General features: G+C 37.4%; 3 protein-coding genes across 5 annotated transcripts; 1 reads left to right on the top strand and 2 right to left on the bottom strand.

The window, feature by feature from the left end:
- Positions 1-381: 381 nt before the first annotated feature.
- Positions 382-8,405, bottom strand: LOC106623727 (uncharacterized). Of its 3 annotated transcripts, none has more exons than XM_036373684.2 (9): positions 7,981-8,405; positions 6,712-7,130; positions 6,329-6,650; positions 3,638-3,904; positions 3,254-3,580; positions 1,749-1,987; positions 1,589-1,696; positions 592-1,520; positions 382-504 (listed from the first exon to the last, which is right to left on the bottom strand). In XM_036373684.2, the coding sequence occupies exons 1-9, from the start codon at positions 8,282-8,284 to the stop codon at positions 474-476; spliced, it is 2,946 nt and encodes a 981-aa protein (XP_036229577.2). In that variant the 5' UTR covers positions 8,285-8,405; the 3' UTR covers positions 382-473. The 3 variants fall into 3 exon arrangements, with proteins under 3 accessions (XP_036229577.2, XP_036229575.2, XP_036229574.2); XM_036373682.2 differs by having other exon boundaries at positions 8,089-8,405; XM_036373681.2 differs by having other exon boundaries at positions 6,413-6,650; positions 7,981-8,404.
- Positions 8,406-9,712: 1,307 nt separating this feature from the next.
- Mcm2 (DNA replication licensing factor Mcm2) lies at positions 9,713-12,856 on the top strand. The gene is made up of 4 exons (XM_014243079.3): positions 9,713-9,848; positions 9,901-10,935; positions 10,997-12,088; positions 12,156-12,856. The coding sequence occupies exons 1-4, from the start codon at positions 9,843-9,845 to the stop codon at positions 12,675-12,677; spliced, it is 2,655 nt and encodes an 884-aa protein (XP_014098554.2). The 5' UTR covers positions 9,713-9,842; the 3' UTR covers positions 12,678-12,856.
- LOC106623539 (probable ATP-dependent RNA helicase DDX55 homolog) lies at positions 12,830-15,013 on the bottom strand. The gene is made up of 4 exons (XM_014243090.3): positions 14,805-15,013; positions 14,353-14,748; positions 13,548-14,288; positions 12,830-13,482 (listed from the first exon to the last, which is right to left on the bottom strand). Exons 1-4 carry the CDS (start codon positions 14,904-14,906, stop codon positions 12,913-12,915), a joined length of 1,809 nt encoding a protein of 602 aa, XP_014098565.1. The 5' UTR covers positions 14,907-15,013; the 3' UTR covers positions 12,830-12,912.
- Between the last annotated feature and the right edge of the window lie 846 nt (positions 15,014-15,859).

The raw sequence follows: 15,859 nt of genomic DNA, 5'->3' as shown, positions 1-15,859 counted from the left end.
GAAATCCTGTTATAGTATCCAACACAATTATAACACCCACAGCTATGCAATTAAAAAAATAACTAAACATAACTATTTTAAAGGGTATGTTTTATTTCACAATTTCCCAGTTATAACCAAATTCAAAATTTTGTTTTAATGAGTAATTTTTTTATATCGTTTTTTTACTTTCTCTTGTAAACTTATGACGTACCGTATTTTACATTTTAGAAGACGATATAAATGATGTCGCCTTACACATTGAGGTTGAAAATTTCAATGAACGTCATTATTTTCCATTACCAAACTTATTTATATGTTTACAGATTTACCGCTGTATAAAAATCACGGTCGGTCCCGAGGGAACGGCCATCTATCTGTTCGAAGTTAAATAATCCAAACTTTCATATTGTTTCGATTTGCTATTTATTTTAACTCATTTAAAATGAAAATGTATCCAGTACAAAATGTTATATAAGAGAACTCCTTTACTATTAAGTCTGATAACTTTCAGGTAATGCAAAACTTAAGGGGATAACGTAACATAAAATTTAAAAAGAAATTAACAAGCAATTCAATGACTCGAATATCTTATTTTTTAAATGTTATTACCAACGCTGCTTATGACTCCCGCCTGAGTTTGTATATTTCGGGGAGCGATGTTCGTAATCACTGACAGAACTTGGACTAAGCGAAGGTTTTAGAGGTGTCGATGATTTGATATTTTCATCTGAATCCCAATTTTCCTCTTCAGAGTCCGAGCAACGCGGCTGACGTTTTACAGGCGACAACGATGAACGAGTTGGGGCAGTATTGGATGCATAGGGCACCTTGAGGCCACAGTGTCGTCGAGGTGGTACCGGTGGTAATGGTGCACGATATGGTGAAGGTTTTGAACGCCGCAAATAAGGTTGCGGCATTTGTGAAGACTTATCCATTGCAACCCCAGGCGAATCAATATAACAGCTTATGAATGGTGCAGACGGTTGGAATGTTGTAGGTGGAGCAGAAAAATTTGTCGCTGGTGAAGTAAAGGATCGCATTTGTTGTTGTACTGCGATGGACTGTGACTCCACTGGTTGTATGAAACTGTATGTAGCATTAACAACGGGCGCACACCCGAATGATCTACCCCCGTAACTAGACATATTTTTCTTTTCATAAATGACACCGTTAACGTCAACGAAAAGTCCAAGGTTTTCCAAAATTTCCAATAACTCGCCGGCGCAATAAAGTTTGAATATATCGAAAACGGCATACGGATCATTCAAGCGAATCGAATGAAAATTATTGATAGCGCGCACCAATATCGAAATGGTTTGATTTATTTGTATTTTCATTGTAGACATAAGGGACTGATACCATGGGGAACGCTGCAAACAACCATACAGCAGCATATTGGGCGTTGGCTGAGATAAGGCTTGGTTATGTTGTTTTGAAAATGTCTCAGCATTATAAACGCTGCTCGAACGCCGGGGATCGCTTTGAACAACTTTATTGATGCCACAAAAGATTGCAGAAGAATTCAAAGCACTGTTTTCCTGAGAAATAATTTAGATACAGAAGATAAAATTTGGAATTATATACATACATATATACATAACCGTACCTTTTTTATGAACTTCAACAGTCTGGGATCAGGGGTATTAGAACGCAATAACAAATCTAAATTATCTGGTTTGTTTATGGAAATGTTTGATACATCAATTTCCTTGATCTAGAAAGAAAGTAATGAATACTAAATATCATTAAAAAGTAACTACTCCTACCAAATAAAGAATTCCTGTACAGTGGCCATCGATTTCCAGAGCTGGTTTATAATCATTGGTGAAGAAATTCACCTTCATTGGACTGATAATTTCACTAGATGTGGGCGACAAGGGTGTATTGGAAATTGTTACGATTGTGTCTGCGTCATAGGAACTAAATTTACCACTAATTTCATCGTTTGTCTTCGGGTCGAACTCAATTCGTCGCTTTGCTGAGATTATTGGTCCTTCAAATTTATCTATGTATGTATATAATTTATGTTAAAAAAGTAGTTTCGGTACATGTACACTTATGGACAAAATAATAGGTGTGCGTTTAGCTGGTACTGTTTTTTAGCCAAATGGCGTTGTAACTGTTACTTTTTTTTGATACCGTTACATTTTTATGATGAAAGAGTAGTGCATAAGCATCAAAAAATTTTTATTATAATGGGTCGTAAAAGCCACTGTACCGATGTAGAGTATCGATTGGTAAAAAAAATTGCATGATAAGTGAAGAACGTATAAATTCATTGCAAATACGAAAAACTTTGGAACTAATGCTCTAAAGCAAAAAAAAAAATGAAAATGAAACTCATGGTCGTCCAAGAAAAACTGGTCTGATTGATTCAACTCGCCGTATACTTCTCATGGCAAAAAAGAACCCTTTTGAGCGAATTGCAGCTGAAGTTGGACTAAATGTTAGCTCACGGACAATTCGGCGTCGATTAGTGAACAGTAATCTACCGGGGCGTAAAGCCAGAAAAGTTCCTCGTCTAAGAAAGGTCCACATACAGAAGAAAAAAGCTTTTGCCGCTTTTGTAGATACACCAAAAAGACAGTTAAGCGAAAACATAATGGTGTGGGGATATTGATCTTGCAAAGCGTTGGTCCGTTATTTTGGATAAAGGCCACAATGACCGCCATTGAGAACAGAGACATTTTGCAAAACGTGTAGCTACCATATGCTGAAGAAAACATGCCGCTGAGATGGAGTTATCAACAAGATCTACCCGAAACATACATCGAGGTTGGTATCTGCGTGGTTAAGGGATGCAAATATGACCTGTATGCAATGGCCTAGTCAATCCCTTCATCTCAACCCGATTGAGAACTTGTAAAGTGACCTTAAGAGGAGTTTGGCAGCCTTTTCTTTTCAAAATAAGGAGCAATTGTGGCGAAAAGCAAAGCAACCGTTCCCATAACAATCGGGTCTACGTAACCTAATGAAAAACCACGGAGAATATACTGTTCAAAAGCCCATGGACCGAAAAAAATAACTTGAATTTTTTGATTTTATTTAGAAAAAAATGTTTTACAACTATTATTTCGGCCAATGATATTTCTTATTTTGAAAAAAAATTCAGGTTTAAAATTCGGAATGGTAAATTTTCGACATAATGTTGAATAATGTAAAGCGTAAATATGTCTAAAACAAAATTTTTTTAAATGCAAATTTTTCAAAGTTATTAAATAAAAACTGTGTACACCTATTATTTTGTCCATAAGTGTATATTATGTCTTACCCTCGCAATGCGAACTAAGGGTTACATTGCTTCCTAGATCATTAGCACTAGTGTCTAAATCATTAGTCACCACTGGAACCTTTGAATGTTTGTCTTGGTCGCAATCCTTTTGACTATGACACTTTATAGACTCATCTGATACAACACCACTATCTTCGAACTTCAAAATTTCGGTTTTTTTTGACGTAAGTAGTGGAGACTCCAGCGAAGCTGACTTTGGTAAAAGCTCAAATCTGTCTTCCAACACTTTAGATTGACAATGGGCAGCGCATTCTTTTCTAACAGCTGATACTTCGGAAGTATGTACGTCCGCATTCTCGAATATATCTAAAATGTATTTTAAGATTTAGCGAGTTGTCCCAATAGTTCTTGTAAATAGTTTACTGTATTTCTCTTGGTCTGCGTTACTAGTATCCTCCATTAAATTCATAACCTTAATATTATGTTTCTTTGCTTTTTTCTGGACCGGAGTCGATCCAGGTTTCTTAGTTTCAGCTACATCGGCTATAGTTTCCACTTCACTTATATTGGAAAAAGTAAGATCAAGATTGGTCGTACTGTCTGCATCCACATCAAATTTTTGCTTCCTTAACGGAGTTGGTAATTTTTTGATCAACACTGTTGGTTGCAGATTTGGATTTTTTGGTGTCGCTGAAATGGGGGTGCAGTTGTTATTTTAGAATTTATGTGTTTCTTTCAGAATGTCTGTGCTTCGTCAGTATATGTTCAACATAAAGTTGGAAAGGTGGATTTTTCAGAAAATTGGATACATTTATTCGAGATAGATATGGAGTTATATATAAATGATCAGGATGGCGAGACGCGTTGAAATCTGGGTGAGTGTCTGTCCATCCGTCTGTCCGTGCAAGCTGTAACTTGAGTAAAAATTGAGATATCGTAATGAAACTTGATACACGTATTCCTGCAAAAAAAAAAAAAAAAAAAAAAAAAAAAAAAAAAAAAAAAAAAAGTAAAGACGAGTTCACTACCACGCCCGCAAAACGGCATTGAGTGAAAACCCACAAAAACCCGTAACTCAGCACTAAACTACGATATAAAACTGTAATTTGGCCGAGGGTATCGCAATAAGAAGGGGCACCTGTGGGTTAAAAATTTTTGAAAAAATGGACAGGGCGCCACCGTCTAAAAGGTTTAATTTACATACAGTATTGTGTAAAACAAAAGCAACACATTTATTTCAACCGAAACTATTGATTTATTTAAAAAAAAAAAAGTTTAACAAAAGTCGGATGTCTAAATATTTTATTCTTGTATTCTCTCTAACTAAAAAAAATTTAAATTATTAGTTCTTAGTATACAATCATTAAATAAAATAACAAAAACTCCTTCATAGTCAATAAGTCAAGTGTGCAAAGTAAGGCAACAAATAAATATTTTGTATAAGAACCCTTAGCTTTCATAGCCTTAGCACATCTACGTGGCATTGGTGGTGTTAATTTATCGATTGTGGTTTTGCGGAATATTTCTCCATGCCGTTTTTAAAGCTTTAAAAAGTTCTTGCTGGTTGCGGAAACGTTGGTCCGAAACTATCTGCTTTAAATACTGAACAGGTTCTCGATTGGGTTCAAGTACGGTGATTGAGTTGGGCAAGTCTAAGATAAGATTTTACCAATTTAGATGTGTGTTTCGGGTCGTTATCGTGTTGAAGAACCCAAGAAGAGGCATATTCCATTCAACATAAGGTATCATTTCCGTTTTCAAAATATCTTTATACAAAAAGCGATCCATTATTGCATTTATTTTTGTTAAATGACCAACACCCCTGCTGCCCAAACCGCCGCCATGCTTGAAACTTATCTCACAATCCTGTGGATCAAGACGTTTACATTTATTAAGGCGGACTGTACACATTCCATCAGAAATGATTATATTAAATTTGAATATATCGCTATATAAAACTGTCTTCCATTTATTTATGGTCCAATTGCAATGTGTGTTGGCAAAATTTAATTTAAAAAACATATCGGAAACTTTTGTTAAAGTCCCAATCACTATTTAACAATTTATCCAGTTGAAATAAATTTGTTGCTTTTGTTGTGCACAGTACTGTATCTCCTAAACAACTTAAGATACAATAACAAAATTCGCTCAGTACAAATCCCTTAAGCACCCCTACCGAGCTGTAAAAAAATAAGTGAAATCGGAGAACAACCCCGCCCACTCTCCATATAACGGTTCTGTTAAAAACTAAAAAATTTTATACCCAAGATGGTGCGAGGTCTTTATAGGAGCCGGGATCAAAATAAGACGATGGGCGTGGCACCGCCCACATTTTGGTGAAAACCTATATCTCAGAACCTATCGACCGATCTCGACCAAATTTGGTATGCAATATTATTTTGTCATTACTGTTTCAGAGGGAAATCGGATAAAAATCACGCCTACTTCCCACATAACACAATTTTAAATTCCATTTAATTCTGTCACTTTACAGTATGCAAATCAAGCATCAAAAAATATATCGGGACAAAACTGTTCAGGCCGAATATGGGACCCTAGTGCCTAGTGCTACCTTCTCGAAATATTCTTGAACTACACTTCATACCGCATTTATCGGCCAATATGTGAGCTATCTTAATAAAATAAAGTGTATCTATTTTTCTTATAAGGGTGCATTTTTGTGCCTAAAATGAGTAAAATCGAGGAAAACTTGCCGTAGCCCCCATATATCTAATATCACGATTTACGAACATTTTTAATGAAATTCAGGGAGCATTTTATGCCCCTACTGAAGATGAAGTAATTCAAAACAATTTAATTTAATTATTACTCACGAAAAGGTGAATAGTTTATATAATGGACATTAGTTCAGATTTATATATTACGATGACAAAAAATGTGATGTGCTGCGCATGAGAAAAAACCAGATTCCATTCCATATTCAGAATAGGCCTTGACATACATAGCTCCGTCCCGCATGATACTAACTACCTCTTTGCATACCCCACTAAAACTACTTACCTAACACCCTAACACTTACCGATCCAAACAAGGTTAGATCGCCAAAATAACAGCCCTTGACCGAATAAAAATTGTTACATAACACCCCTTTACCTATGGTCCGACCGCTTTGAAACAGCCCACCGAAATCAGTTGCTTCTACTAGATTGTGTTCATGTTTACTTTGGAGTGTCTTACTAGTAGTTGTGACGGCTTCTTCGGTAAGAGCTGTTTTAACTTTATCCTTTTTATTCCGCATATTATCCAATACCCTGTTCTCTTTTCCATTCAATTCCGCAATAATGTCAGTTAACTCCGAGCGCACTTCTTTAAGGGCAGCTCTCGATTGAGGCACTTTGACACTGCGAATTTTGGTAAAACATTCCTCAATATCTTCCAAGCTGCGTTTTTCCTCAATATTTGATATGTTTTTACTCTACAACAATTAAAAATGTAAGTTTACTATGAATGTGTAATTATAATTTAGATGGTATTACCTCATAAATAGGGGGGAGGCTTTCGTCTATTACTAATGGGTTCTCATCATCATCGTCATTTGCGTCCAATTTTTTCAATTCCTCTGCGATAGCTTTCAACGGCTGCACGTCTTTGAGAATTGTTTCGTCCCGCATTTCTTTTTTTACTAAAGCTATAAGTAACTGTAATTGTTTGTTACTGAGATTTATTTCAAGTAATTTCCCAAATGGTATATTCAACATTTGTTGAAAACTTTTAATATTAAATTCAAATAGTTTTTCCATCTGTTGGTCGTCCAGAAAGCTTAAAGCTTTCCGAAATTGGAGGTTGGGTGGCTTGGAATTTGTCTTCAATGGTATTGTAATTTCAGGAACTATACTATTCGGATCCGTTGCAAGTTTTGCATTGTCCTTCAAGCAATTTTCCATATCCACTATCACTGCAATATAAATAACCAATTATTATTGCCATTTTACGCTCAATTCTCAGAATGATATACTTATATAATAAAAATAATTAATTTTGAATTTGCAAACGAGGTTGGTAGTATTTAATGAAGAAGAAAACAGTTAACTAAGGTTGCACCGAAGCTAAAATAAAAAAATTTACCTACAAGAACTTAATTTTGTTCAGGCAGTTTGTATGGCAAGTTATAGTGGTCCGATCTGAAAAAATTTTCGGAGATTGTACCGTTATCCTAGACAATAAACCGTGATTTTTATTTTTATCCGGCCAATGGCTATCAACTCGGGAAAATTCTGCCGCTACAAAAACAACAATAAACGGTGTAAAATTTAGAGATAATTGTCAATACTTGTCAAATAACAAAGTTTTTCATACCAGAACTTAATTTTGATCGTTCAGTTTGTATGGCAGCTATATGCTATGGTGGTTCAATATCCGTTCCGACCACTGAGCAGCTACTTGGGGAGGACATATGCAAAATTTCAGATTTTTATCTTAAAACTGAGGGCCTAGTTCGCGTATATACAGACATACATACGAGCAGACAGACATGGCTAAATCAATGAAATTTATAGGTTAGGTCCCCCAACGAAGGAGTCAGTCCCAGTTGTCAAGGCAACATATTTCTATTTAGTGATTAGCATCGCTCCTAACCTTTAAATCTCTGCATTTGAAGTTTATCTACATACATATAGTTTTCATTTGATAGCACGGTATCTCCATAGGGAAATACGTCAATAATTTATAATTATGACAGTTAAAAAGATTATCTAGTTTTAGTATTTATAAAAACAAAAAAAAACACTATGCCACGAATTTCTTGCCTTCCTTATTTTCCGTTGTACTCTCACATACAACTCCAATTGAAACACCCATAGGGCTGAATAATGCAGAAGTAGTTGATATTTTTCTTGAGTGGGACGTCGCAATACCTCCAGGGGTGTTTACAGATATTCCACCGCTTTGTTCTACGGACATCGTCACAATTACGCCTCTACTCCGTTGTAATTGGCCCTTCGCGACTACTCTAGACGGACGTTTTTTGCATATTTGTGAAGTTTTCCGGGCCCGCAATTTTTTCACTATTCCACCACCTACGGCCTTATCGTCTGATGAACGAGCTGGCATTTTTAAGGTTTAAACTTTTCAAATATATTTATTAAATCTACGTCATAAATAATCCGGACAATTTTAAAACGACGCCAATTCATCCCAAAAAGTAACGGTGCTTTTGCAAAAAATCTTTAGGGATGTTTAGATGCCAATCGATATTATAGTTTTACGGATATTAATCGAAATTTAGCAAGTCGCCTAACAGTTTGTAGAAGTCTTGTTGTTGTCTTAAAACCGATTAAAGGGCCATGCACGACATACATGTACGATCGATCGGTATGCACACAAGTGTGTCGTGTACGTTCTTGTGTACACACAATCGCTCATTTGGGAGTTTGACTATCTGTGTATATGGAAATATTCCTTGTCAGAACAAGGAGGCGTTTTTTAATTGCTTTTGTCCACTTCGTCTCTTTCCCACTGTTCTCTGGAAGGAAGGCAATACTGGGGAACGTATTTAGATCCAGCTCAATGGGATTAAGAAAATCTGTGATGATGGGAAGGAAAGGAAACTTTTTAACCCTTGTTGTTGGCGACTAATATAAAAGATTCTATTAGTCCAAGGGCTAACTTCGCTGCCATTTGTTTACAAAACAGGTCTGTTGGCAGTAAGTGTGGAATTACGTTTAGTGTCTGGCTTAGCGTATTTTGTGTTTCCTAGTGAACAATACAAGCTACAGACCGTTTATTATGTGTTCTTCTATTAGCTTTTCCAGCGTTTTTAATAGGAATGAAGAAATACTAATTGGTCTGAAATCCTTTATGTTAGTTTGTGAGCTTTTGCCCGCTTTTAGTATTTATATCACATTGATCTTCATCCATAACAAGGGAATTTAATTTAATTTCACGATCCATGTATTTCTTTTCTATTGATCTTTTCGCCAGCGGTACGATGGATTCCTAGTTAGCAGTAACAAAATCTGCATCGAGGCCCTGCTGGTCTCCACGCCAGGTCCTCGGAGGCCTTAACAAGGAGGCCGGGGTTCAGACCCTTGCGCTTGGTCTGGATGAGATGTCTTTTTTTGGTCCGCCGTTACCAATTCGGCTCCTGGCTAGCGGCTTTATAGAGTGTGCCCGATCTCTCATCGTAGCAACCAATCATTTTGATCTGGCCCTGGTACAAGCCGGCATCTGTGTATAAATGTGGCGGACCCGGATTGATTAGGAGCACATCCAGCGCCACAATTGTCAGTGCAGCTTGCACCCATTTCCATTGGACTCTGGGGATCAGGGACATCTCCCACCTCCCTCCCCCTAAGTTTTCTGGTATTAGTTAGAGGTCAGAAAAATTACTTTGAAAATTTATCCGAGACATAAACCTTAAAATTATATTACATCTTTTTGATTTAAACACTGCGCTGTCACAATGGGCAATTTGTCAGTTCGAAAATTTATCCGCGATATAAACCTTCCAATTATATTACATCTTTTTGATTTATACATTGCTCTGTCAGAATTGGCGCCCAAAATTGTTTCGCGTGCTAAAGATAGTAAAAAGAAGTAAACTTCGAATTGTTTGCATTGGATCGTCAACATTGTGTATAATTTTGTAATATAATTATAAATAAAAGCAATGGCGGTAATTAATTATAATCGTTAGCATTACATTCATTAACGTATGTATTTTGCAGGATCAAGTGAGTTCTCCTCCTCCAGCGACGCCTAGTGATGTTGACGACCGGCGTGAATTGCGTGCTGCTATGACTTCGCCCGTTGGGGATTTTGAACCATTCGAAAATGAAGATGAAATCCTTGGAGATCAAACCATACGTGACGAAGAGGAAGAAGATGGTGAGGAATTGTTTGGTGATAATTTGGAGAACGACTATCGTCCTATGCCAGAGTTGGACCACTACGATCCCGCAATGTTGGACGACGATGAGGATTTTTCAGAGTTGTCACAAGGCGAACGACACGCAGCTGAAGCTGAAATGCGAAAGCGTGACCGCGCTCTAGGTATACATCGCGATGATCGTGATCTGGGGTTTGATCACAGTGATGACGACGACGATGTTGGTCCACGTGCAAAGCGCCGAGCTGCAGAAAAAGCAACAGAAGGCGAAATGGAAGATGCAGAAATGATAGAATCCATAGAAAATTTGGAAGATACAAAAGGACATTCTACCAAGGAGTGGGTCAGCATGCTTGGACCTCGAACAGAAATTGCCAATCGTTTTCAATCTTTTTTGCGCACATTTGTTGACGAGCGTGGTACATACACATACAGGGATCGTATTCGTCGGATGTGTGAGCAAAATAAGTCCTCATTTGTGGTGTCCTATACGGATTTAGCTAATAAAGAACACGTATTGGCATATTTCCTGCCTGAAGCTCCTTTTCAAATGTTAGAAATCTTCGATAAAGTTGCAAAAGAAATGGTTTTGTCTATTTTTCCTACGTACGAACGGGTCACAACTGAAATTCATGTCCGCATATCAGAGCTGCCCCTTATAGAAGAATTACGTACCTTCCGTAAACTACATTTAAATCAGCTTGTACGTACTTTGGGTGTGGTAACTGCAACAACTGGAGTGTTACCTCAGCTTTCAGTCATTAAATACGATTGTGTAAAATGTGGTTACGTTTTAGGCCCGTTCGTACAATCACAAAACACTGAAGTAAAACCAGGATCTTGTCCAGAGTGTCAAAGTGCAGGACCATTTTCGGTAAGCTCCTGGGCGAATTATATATTATGCTTAAATTAATTATACTATTTCATTTGATTAGATCAATATGGAGCAAACGCTTTATCGCAATTACCAGAAGATTACTTTACAAGAATCACCTGGTCGCATTCCAGCTGGTCGGATCCCGAGAAGCAAGGACGTGATTCTTTTGGCTGATCTCTGCGATTTATGTAAACCAGGCGATGAATTGGAGGTGACTGGTATTTACACTAACAATTATGATGGTTCTTTAAACACAGAACAAGGGTTCCCAGTTTTCGCAACTGTTATTATAGCAAATCACCTTATAGTAAAGGACAGTAAGCAAGTCGTACAGTCCCTTACGGATGAGGATATAGCAACTATCCAGAAACTAAGCAAAGATCCGAGAATCGCGGAAAGAATTATTGCTTCGATGGCTCCTTCCATATATGGACATGAGTTTATAAAACGTGCTCTAGCTTTGGCACTATTCGGTGGGGAGTCTAAAAATCCTGGTGACAAGCACAAAGTTAGAGGTGATATTAATTTGCTTATATGCGGAGATCCCGGAACAGCAAAATCACAGTTTTTAAAATACACTGAGAAGATAGCACCACGCGCTGTTTTCACAACTGGACAAGGTGCCAGTGCTGTAGGTTTGACGGCCTACGTTCGTCGAAATCCAATATCACGTGAGTGGACTTTAGAAGCAGGCGCTTTAGTGTTGGCCGATCAAGGCGTATGTCTTATTGATGAGTTTGACAAAATGAATGACCAAGATCGAACATCAATTCACGAAGCCATGGAACAGCAGTCAATATCAATATCAAAAGCTGGCATTGTAACCTCTTTACAAGCTCGCTGTACTGTTATAGCAGCTTCAAACCCAATTGGTGGACGATATGATCCGTCGATGACCTTTTCGGAAAATGTCAATCTTTCAGAACCAATCCTGTCACGTTTCGACATACTTTGTGTAGTTAAAGATGAGTTCGATCCCATGCAAGATCAACATTTGGCTAAGTTCGTAGTCAATTCACACATCAAACATCATCCATCAAGAGAGGAGTATGTAGAAGATTCCCAGACAATGGGAGTGGCTGAAATACCACAAGATCTTTTACGTCAGTATATTATTTATGCCAAGGAAAATGTGCGTCCTAAACTCACGGTTAGTAAAAAAAAATTAAATAAAAATAATTTCGTTGTTAAATTGTCATTTTTATATTATTTTATAGAACATTGATGAAGATAAAATAGCCAAGATGTACGCACAACTTCGCCAGGAGTCTTTTGCTACCGGTTCATTGCCTATAACTGTAAGACATATAGAAAGTGTAATCCGCATGTCGGAAGCACATGCTCGTATGCATTTGCGTGAGAATGTTACTGAGGCTGATGTCAGCATGTCTATACGCATGATGTTGGAGAGCTTCATCGAAGCACAAAAGTTTAGCGTAATGAAGAAAATGCGTACAGCATTCCAAAAGTATCTTTCCTTCCAAAAGGATCACTCAGAATTACTCTTCTTTATTCTTCGACAATTAACACTCGACCAACTAGCCTACATTCGATGCAAAGAAGGCCCTTCGGCAACGCATGTGGAAATAATGGAACGCGATCTCATTGAGCGGGCCAAACAATTGGACATTTTTAATTTAAAACCGTTCTATGATTCGGAAATTTTCAAACAAAATGGATTCTCTTACGACCCAAAACGGCGGACAATTCTACAGATAGTCACAGAAGCCGCTGTGTAACCATTCCCATTTACATATATCATGTTTGTTATGCTTTTAAGGACTTTACGTTTGTTTTGTTTCATTGTACCATGTTTGGCACTTTCATGTCCATCATTATTTTAATGCATAGTTTAAAAGATTTCATATATCCCTTAAAGTACAACTATCAATAAAGTTATATCTTTTACAAACGAAAATGTAAACTTTATTCACGATTAGAAAACCGATTTGTACATAGAAATAATGTATGCGTCTAATCCTCAATACCCATTTCTTTATCGAAATCCTCCTCAGAAATTTTATTTCTTTTCAACTTCTTAAATAGGCGTATATCGTTTGCCAGTTCATCTAAATCTTCTTGTGTATATTGGGGCTTCCTTTTCTTTGTTTTATCGCTTGTCGCTCCGCTTTCGATTTTTCGCTGTTTCTTAGCTTTTCTTAGTTCTTTTTTAGTTTTTGTGTCCATTTTCGCCTTTTTCGTTTGTTCCCAGGCTTCTGTACGCTTCTTGAATTTTTTCTTCCCTGGCCACACACCACTTTCTTCATAGACCTTAAGTTTTTCTTGGCGTATTTTTTCCTTTTGGGGATTTTTATAGCATAATTTTGTTATATCTACATCACATTTAGGTCCGATAAAACTTTTAATTTCACAATTCTTCAATTCTGGCATGCGTGGCATTTGAAGCAATCCGTAGGCTGTAGCTACTCTTCCCAAATCCAAATCTTTCAAACGCAAAATTGCATTACATTCATGCTTTGTGTATGCCTGGACGTGTGATACGAAGGCACGAGTTCCTTTATCAAAAATATCTTTATCCTTAAACTGAAAATATAGAATAGATTTAAAAACTAACAACTCGTTGTTATAATAAACTCGTGTATGCTCACTTGTAGAGTATGTAGTTTTTGTAGTGTTTGCTCTAGTTCTTCGGTATTGTGATTGACATCTTGTAGTTCACTTAGTTCAACTTTTTGATTTATCTTTAAAAAAGTAATATAAGCATCTTCCGTGGGCAGCAGATATATTAAAGCATTGCCGTCATTACCCTGTCGAGCTGTACGACCGACACGATGTACAAAACTACTTGCACTTGCTGGCGGATCCCATTGTACCACCCAGTCAATTTCAGGCACATCTAGACCACGTGCTAGTACATCAGTAGAGAGTAACACTGCGTCCGACGACTGTCTGAATTTTTCCACAGTAATTTTGCGTTTATTTTTCATTTTGCCATGAATTCCTAGTATGCAGCGATTAGGTAGACAATGTGTCATGACTGTCATCCAATATTCCACACATGCGCAAGTAGGAAAGAAAACCATAACTTTTCCAAGAGAAGCAAGCGGTGATCGTAAGAAATGTAGAAGAGATAAAAACTTTTCCTCGGGCTGTACGATTTTATAAAAATTTTGCAATTTTATTGGTGTACTAATGCTGGATTTTTCTTTAACCGAAACTCGGACAGGATTCCTTAGTCCGGCCCGAATAAGATCTGTTACTTCAGTAGTTTGAGTAGCGGAAAATAATCCCGTACGACGTTGTCTAGGTAAATAACTAAGAATATTGTTAATAGTTGCTTTGAAACCCAGATCAAGTAATCGGTCAGCTTCATCAAGCACAAGCAATTCCTGTATTGAAAAAATATTTTTTAAAAGGTATAAACATTATTACTCGAATATTTATGTGATTTACCAAACTTTTCACCCTGCCGGCAAGATTTAGATCACCTTTTCTCTCAAATAAATCCTCCAATCGACCTGGGGTACATATTAAAATACATGGGCTGTCTTTTTTAATCGCGGAAATGTCTTCTTCTATGCTGCTGCCACCCACGACTAATTTCTGACGGAAATAACTCAATTCTTTTCTTTGCAAAAATATCTCTAGAACTTCGGATATTTGAAAGGCAAGTTCCCGTGTTGGTGATATAATTAGCGCACCAATTTCTTTGGACGTCCAATTGGTATCAATATGACGATTTTGTAACATCTCTAACATAGGCACCAAAAAGGCTAGTGTCTTTCCGGAACCTGTCACTGCCTCGACACTGACATCTTTTCTTTGAAGTAGTAATGGTATTGAAGCACTCTTTAAAAATGTAAAAGAAAGTAAATAGGAAAAACATTTTTGTTACTAGCTCTTACTTGAACCGGGGTAGTCCTCTCAAATCCTAAGCTTTCAATCACTTGAAGAACTGGTGAGGAAAGAGTTACTTTTTCAAGGTCGGTCCATTTTCTACGTGCCATTTATATGGATTTGTCTACTTATTTATTTAGTTGTTTCAAAATTAATCAATCTGTTTCTGATATTTGGTAGGATACTATAGGTCTTTATTTTGTTTTGTTTTGGTGCCAACAACCACGTGTTTAGAGCTGCCATATACCATACGTTTCGCCATTTATTTTTATGAAATCTAACAAAATCTAACAGAGAAGTTCAAATCTAAAAATATATATATGTGGTTAAAGTTGATGTTTAAACCAACCCCCTACACCACCCATTTCCGTTCTCATAACAGTCGGGTCTACGTAACCGGAACGGACCCGGATTTTTTCCGGCCAAGAACTGTCAACTTGGCAAAATTCTGCCGCTACAACAACAACAACAGCGGATTCCATTGTTAGTTAGCACCTCAAGTTCGTCTACAACTAGGCTCCATAGTAGGGGGAATAGCACTCCACCCTGTGGATAACCTCTGCTGTGCCGACACGAATCCTAGTATCACCTACGGTGGTTTCAGCTACCCAAGTGCGCAGTAAGGTTTTCTATCCATCTGTGCACCGGTGCTGCCTTATTCTTTTTCTCCAGTGCTCTTGCTACGCTTTCGTGAGACGTATTATCAAAAACACCTTCGTTGTCTAGGAAGGCTCATGTCATCATACGCCCCCGGGTACTTGCATTTTTCGAAAGAAGTCATAGCCCACTTGATTGCATCTGCAGTGAAGAGCTATCTAAATGACTATCCAATCTAAGCGATAAGGCATGTGTTCGATCACAGGTTGACACTGTTCTTCTCGAATTGTCTCCGGGAAATGTGTAATGGACGTATAAGTCCCATCCGACCTTTTATTAGCTTGTACTGTGTCCGACTTGCCTATGGCCAGAGCCTTATGCATGTATTAGTTTTGATTTCTACTACCATAACAAAATTTTGGGAGCAACCCACTGATACAGAGTTGAAAACCACAAAAAAGTTCGA

The sequence above is a fragment of the Bactrocera oleae genome, chromosome 2 (assembly GCF_042242935.1).
Source record: "Bactrocera oleae isolate idBacOlea1 chromosome 2, idBacOlea1, whole genome shotgun sequence".
NCBI classification, from domain to species: Eukaryota; Metazoa; Arthropoda; class Insecta; order Diptera; family Tephritidae; genus Bactrocera; species Bactrocera oleae.
The sequence above is the reverse complement of the archived record's forward strand: the minus strand, read 5'-3'. Positions and strand labels throughout refer to the sequence as shown.

What these genes read in the sequence shown, in the direction of transcription:
- LOC106623727 (XM_036373684.2), bottom strand. Translation starts at nt 8,284, where the DNA reads ATGCCAGCTCGTTCATCAGACGATAAGGCCGTAGGTGGTGGAATAGTG. An exon ending in GTACAGGAATTCTTTATTTG is followed by an intron (nt 1,697 to 1,748) that starts GTAGGAGTAGTT and finishes CTTTCTTTCTAG; the next exon opens with ATCAAGGAAATTGATGTATC. An exon ending in TGTTGAAGTTCATAAAAAAG is followed by an intron (nt 1,521 to 1,588) that starts GTACGGTTATGT and finishes ATTATTTCTCAG; the next exon opens with GAAAACAGTGCTTTGAATTC.
- Mcm2 (XM_014243079.3), top strand. An exon ending in AAAGTGCAGGACCATTTTCG is followed by an intron (nt 10,936 to 10,996) that starts GTAAGCTCCTGG and finishes TCATTTGATTAG; the next exon opens with ATCAATATGGAGCAAACGCT. An exon ending in ATGTGCGTCCTAAACTCACG is followed by an intron (nt 12,089 to 12,155) that starts GTTAGTAAAAAA and finishes ATTATTTTATAG; the next exon opens with AACATTGATGAAGATAAAAT.
- LOC106623539 (XM_014243090.3), bottom strand. Translation starts at nt 14,906, where the DNA reads ATGGCACGTAGAAAATGGACCGACCTTGAAAAAGTAACTCTTTCCTCA. An exon ending in AGAGGACTACCCCGGTTCAA is followed by an intron (nt 14,749 to 14,804) that starts GTAAGAGCTAGT and finishes ACATTTTTAAAG; the next exon opens with AGTGCTTCAATACCATTACT. An exon ending in CCGGCAGGGTGAAAAGTTTG is followed by an intron (nt 14,289 to 14,352) that starts GTAAATCACATA and finishes TTTTCAATACAG; the next exon opens with GAATTGCTTGTGCTTGATGA.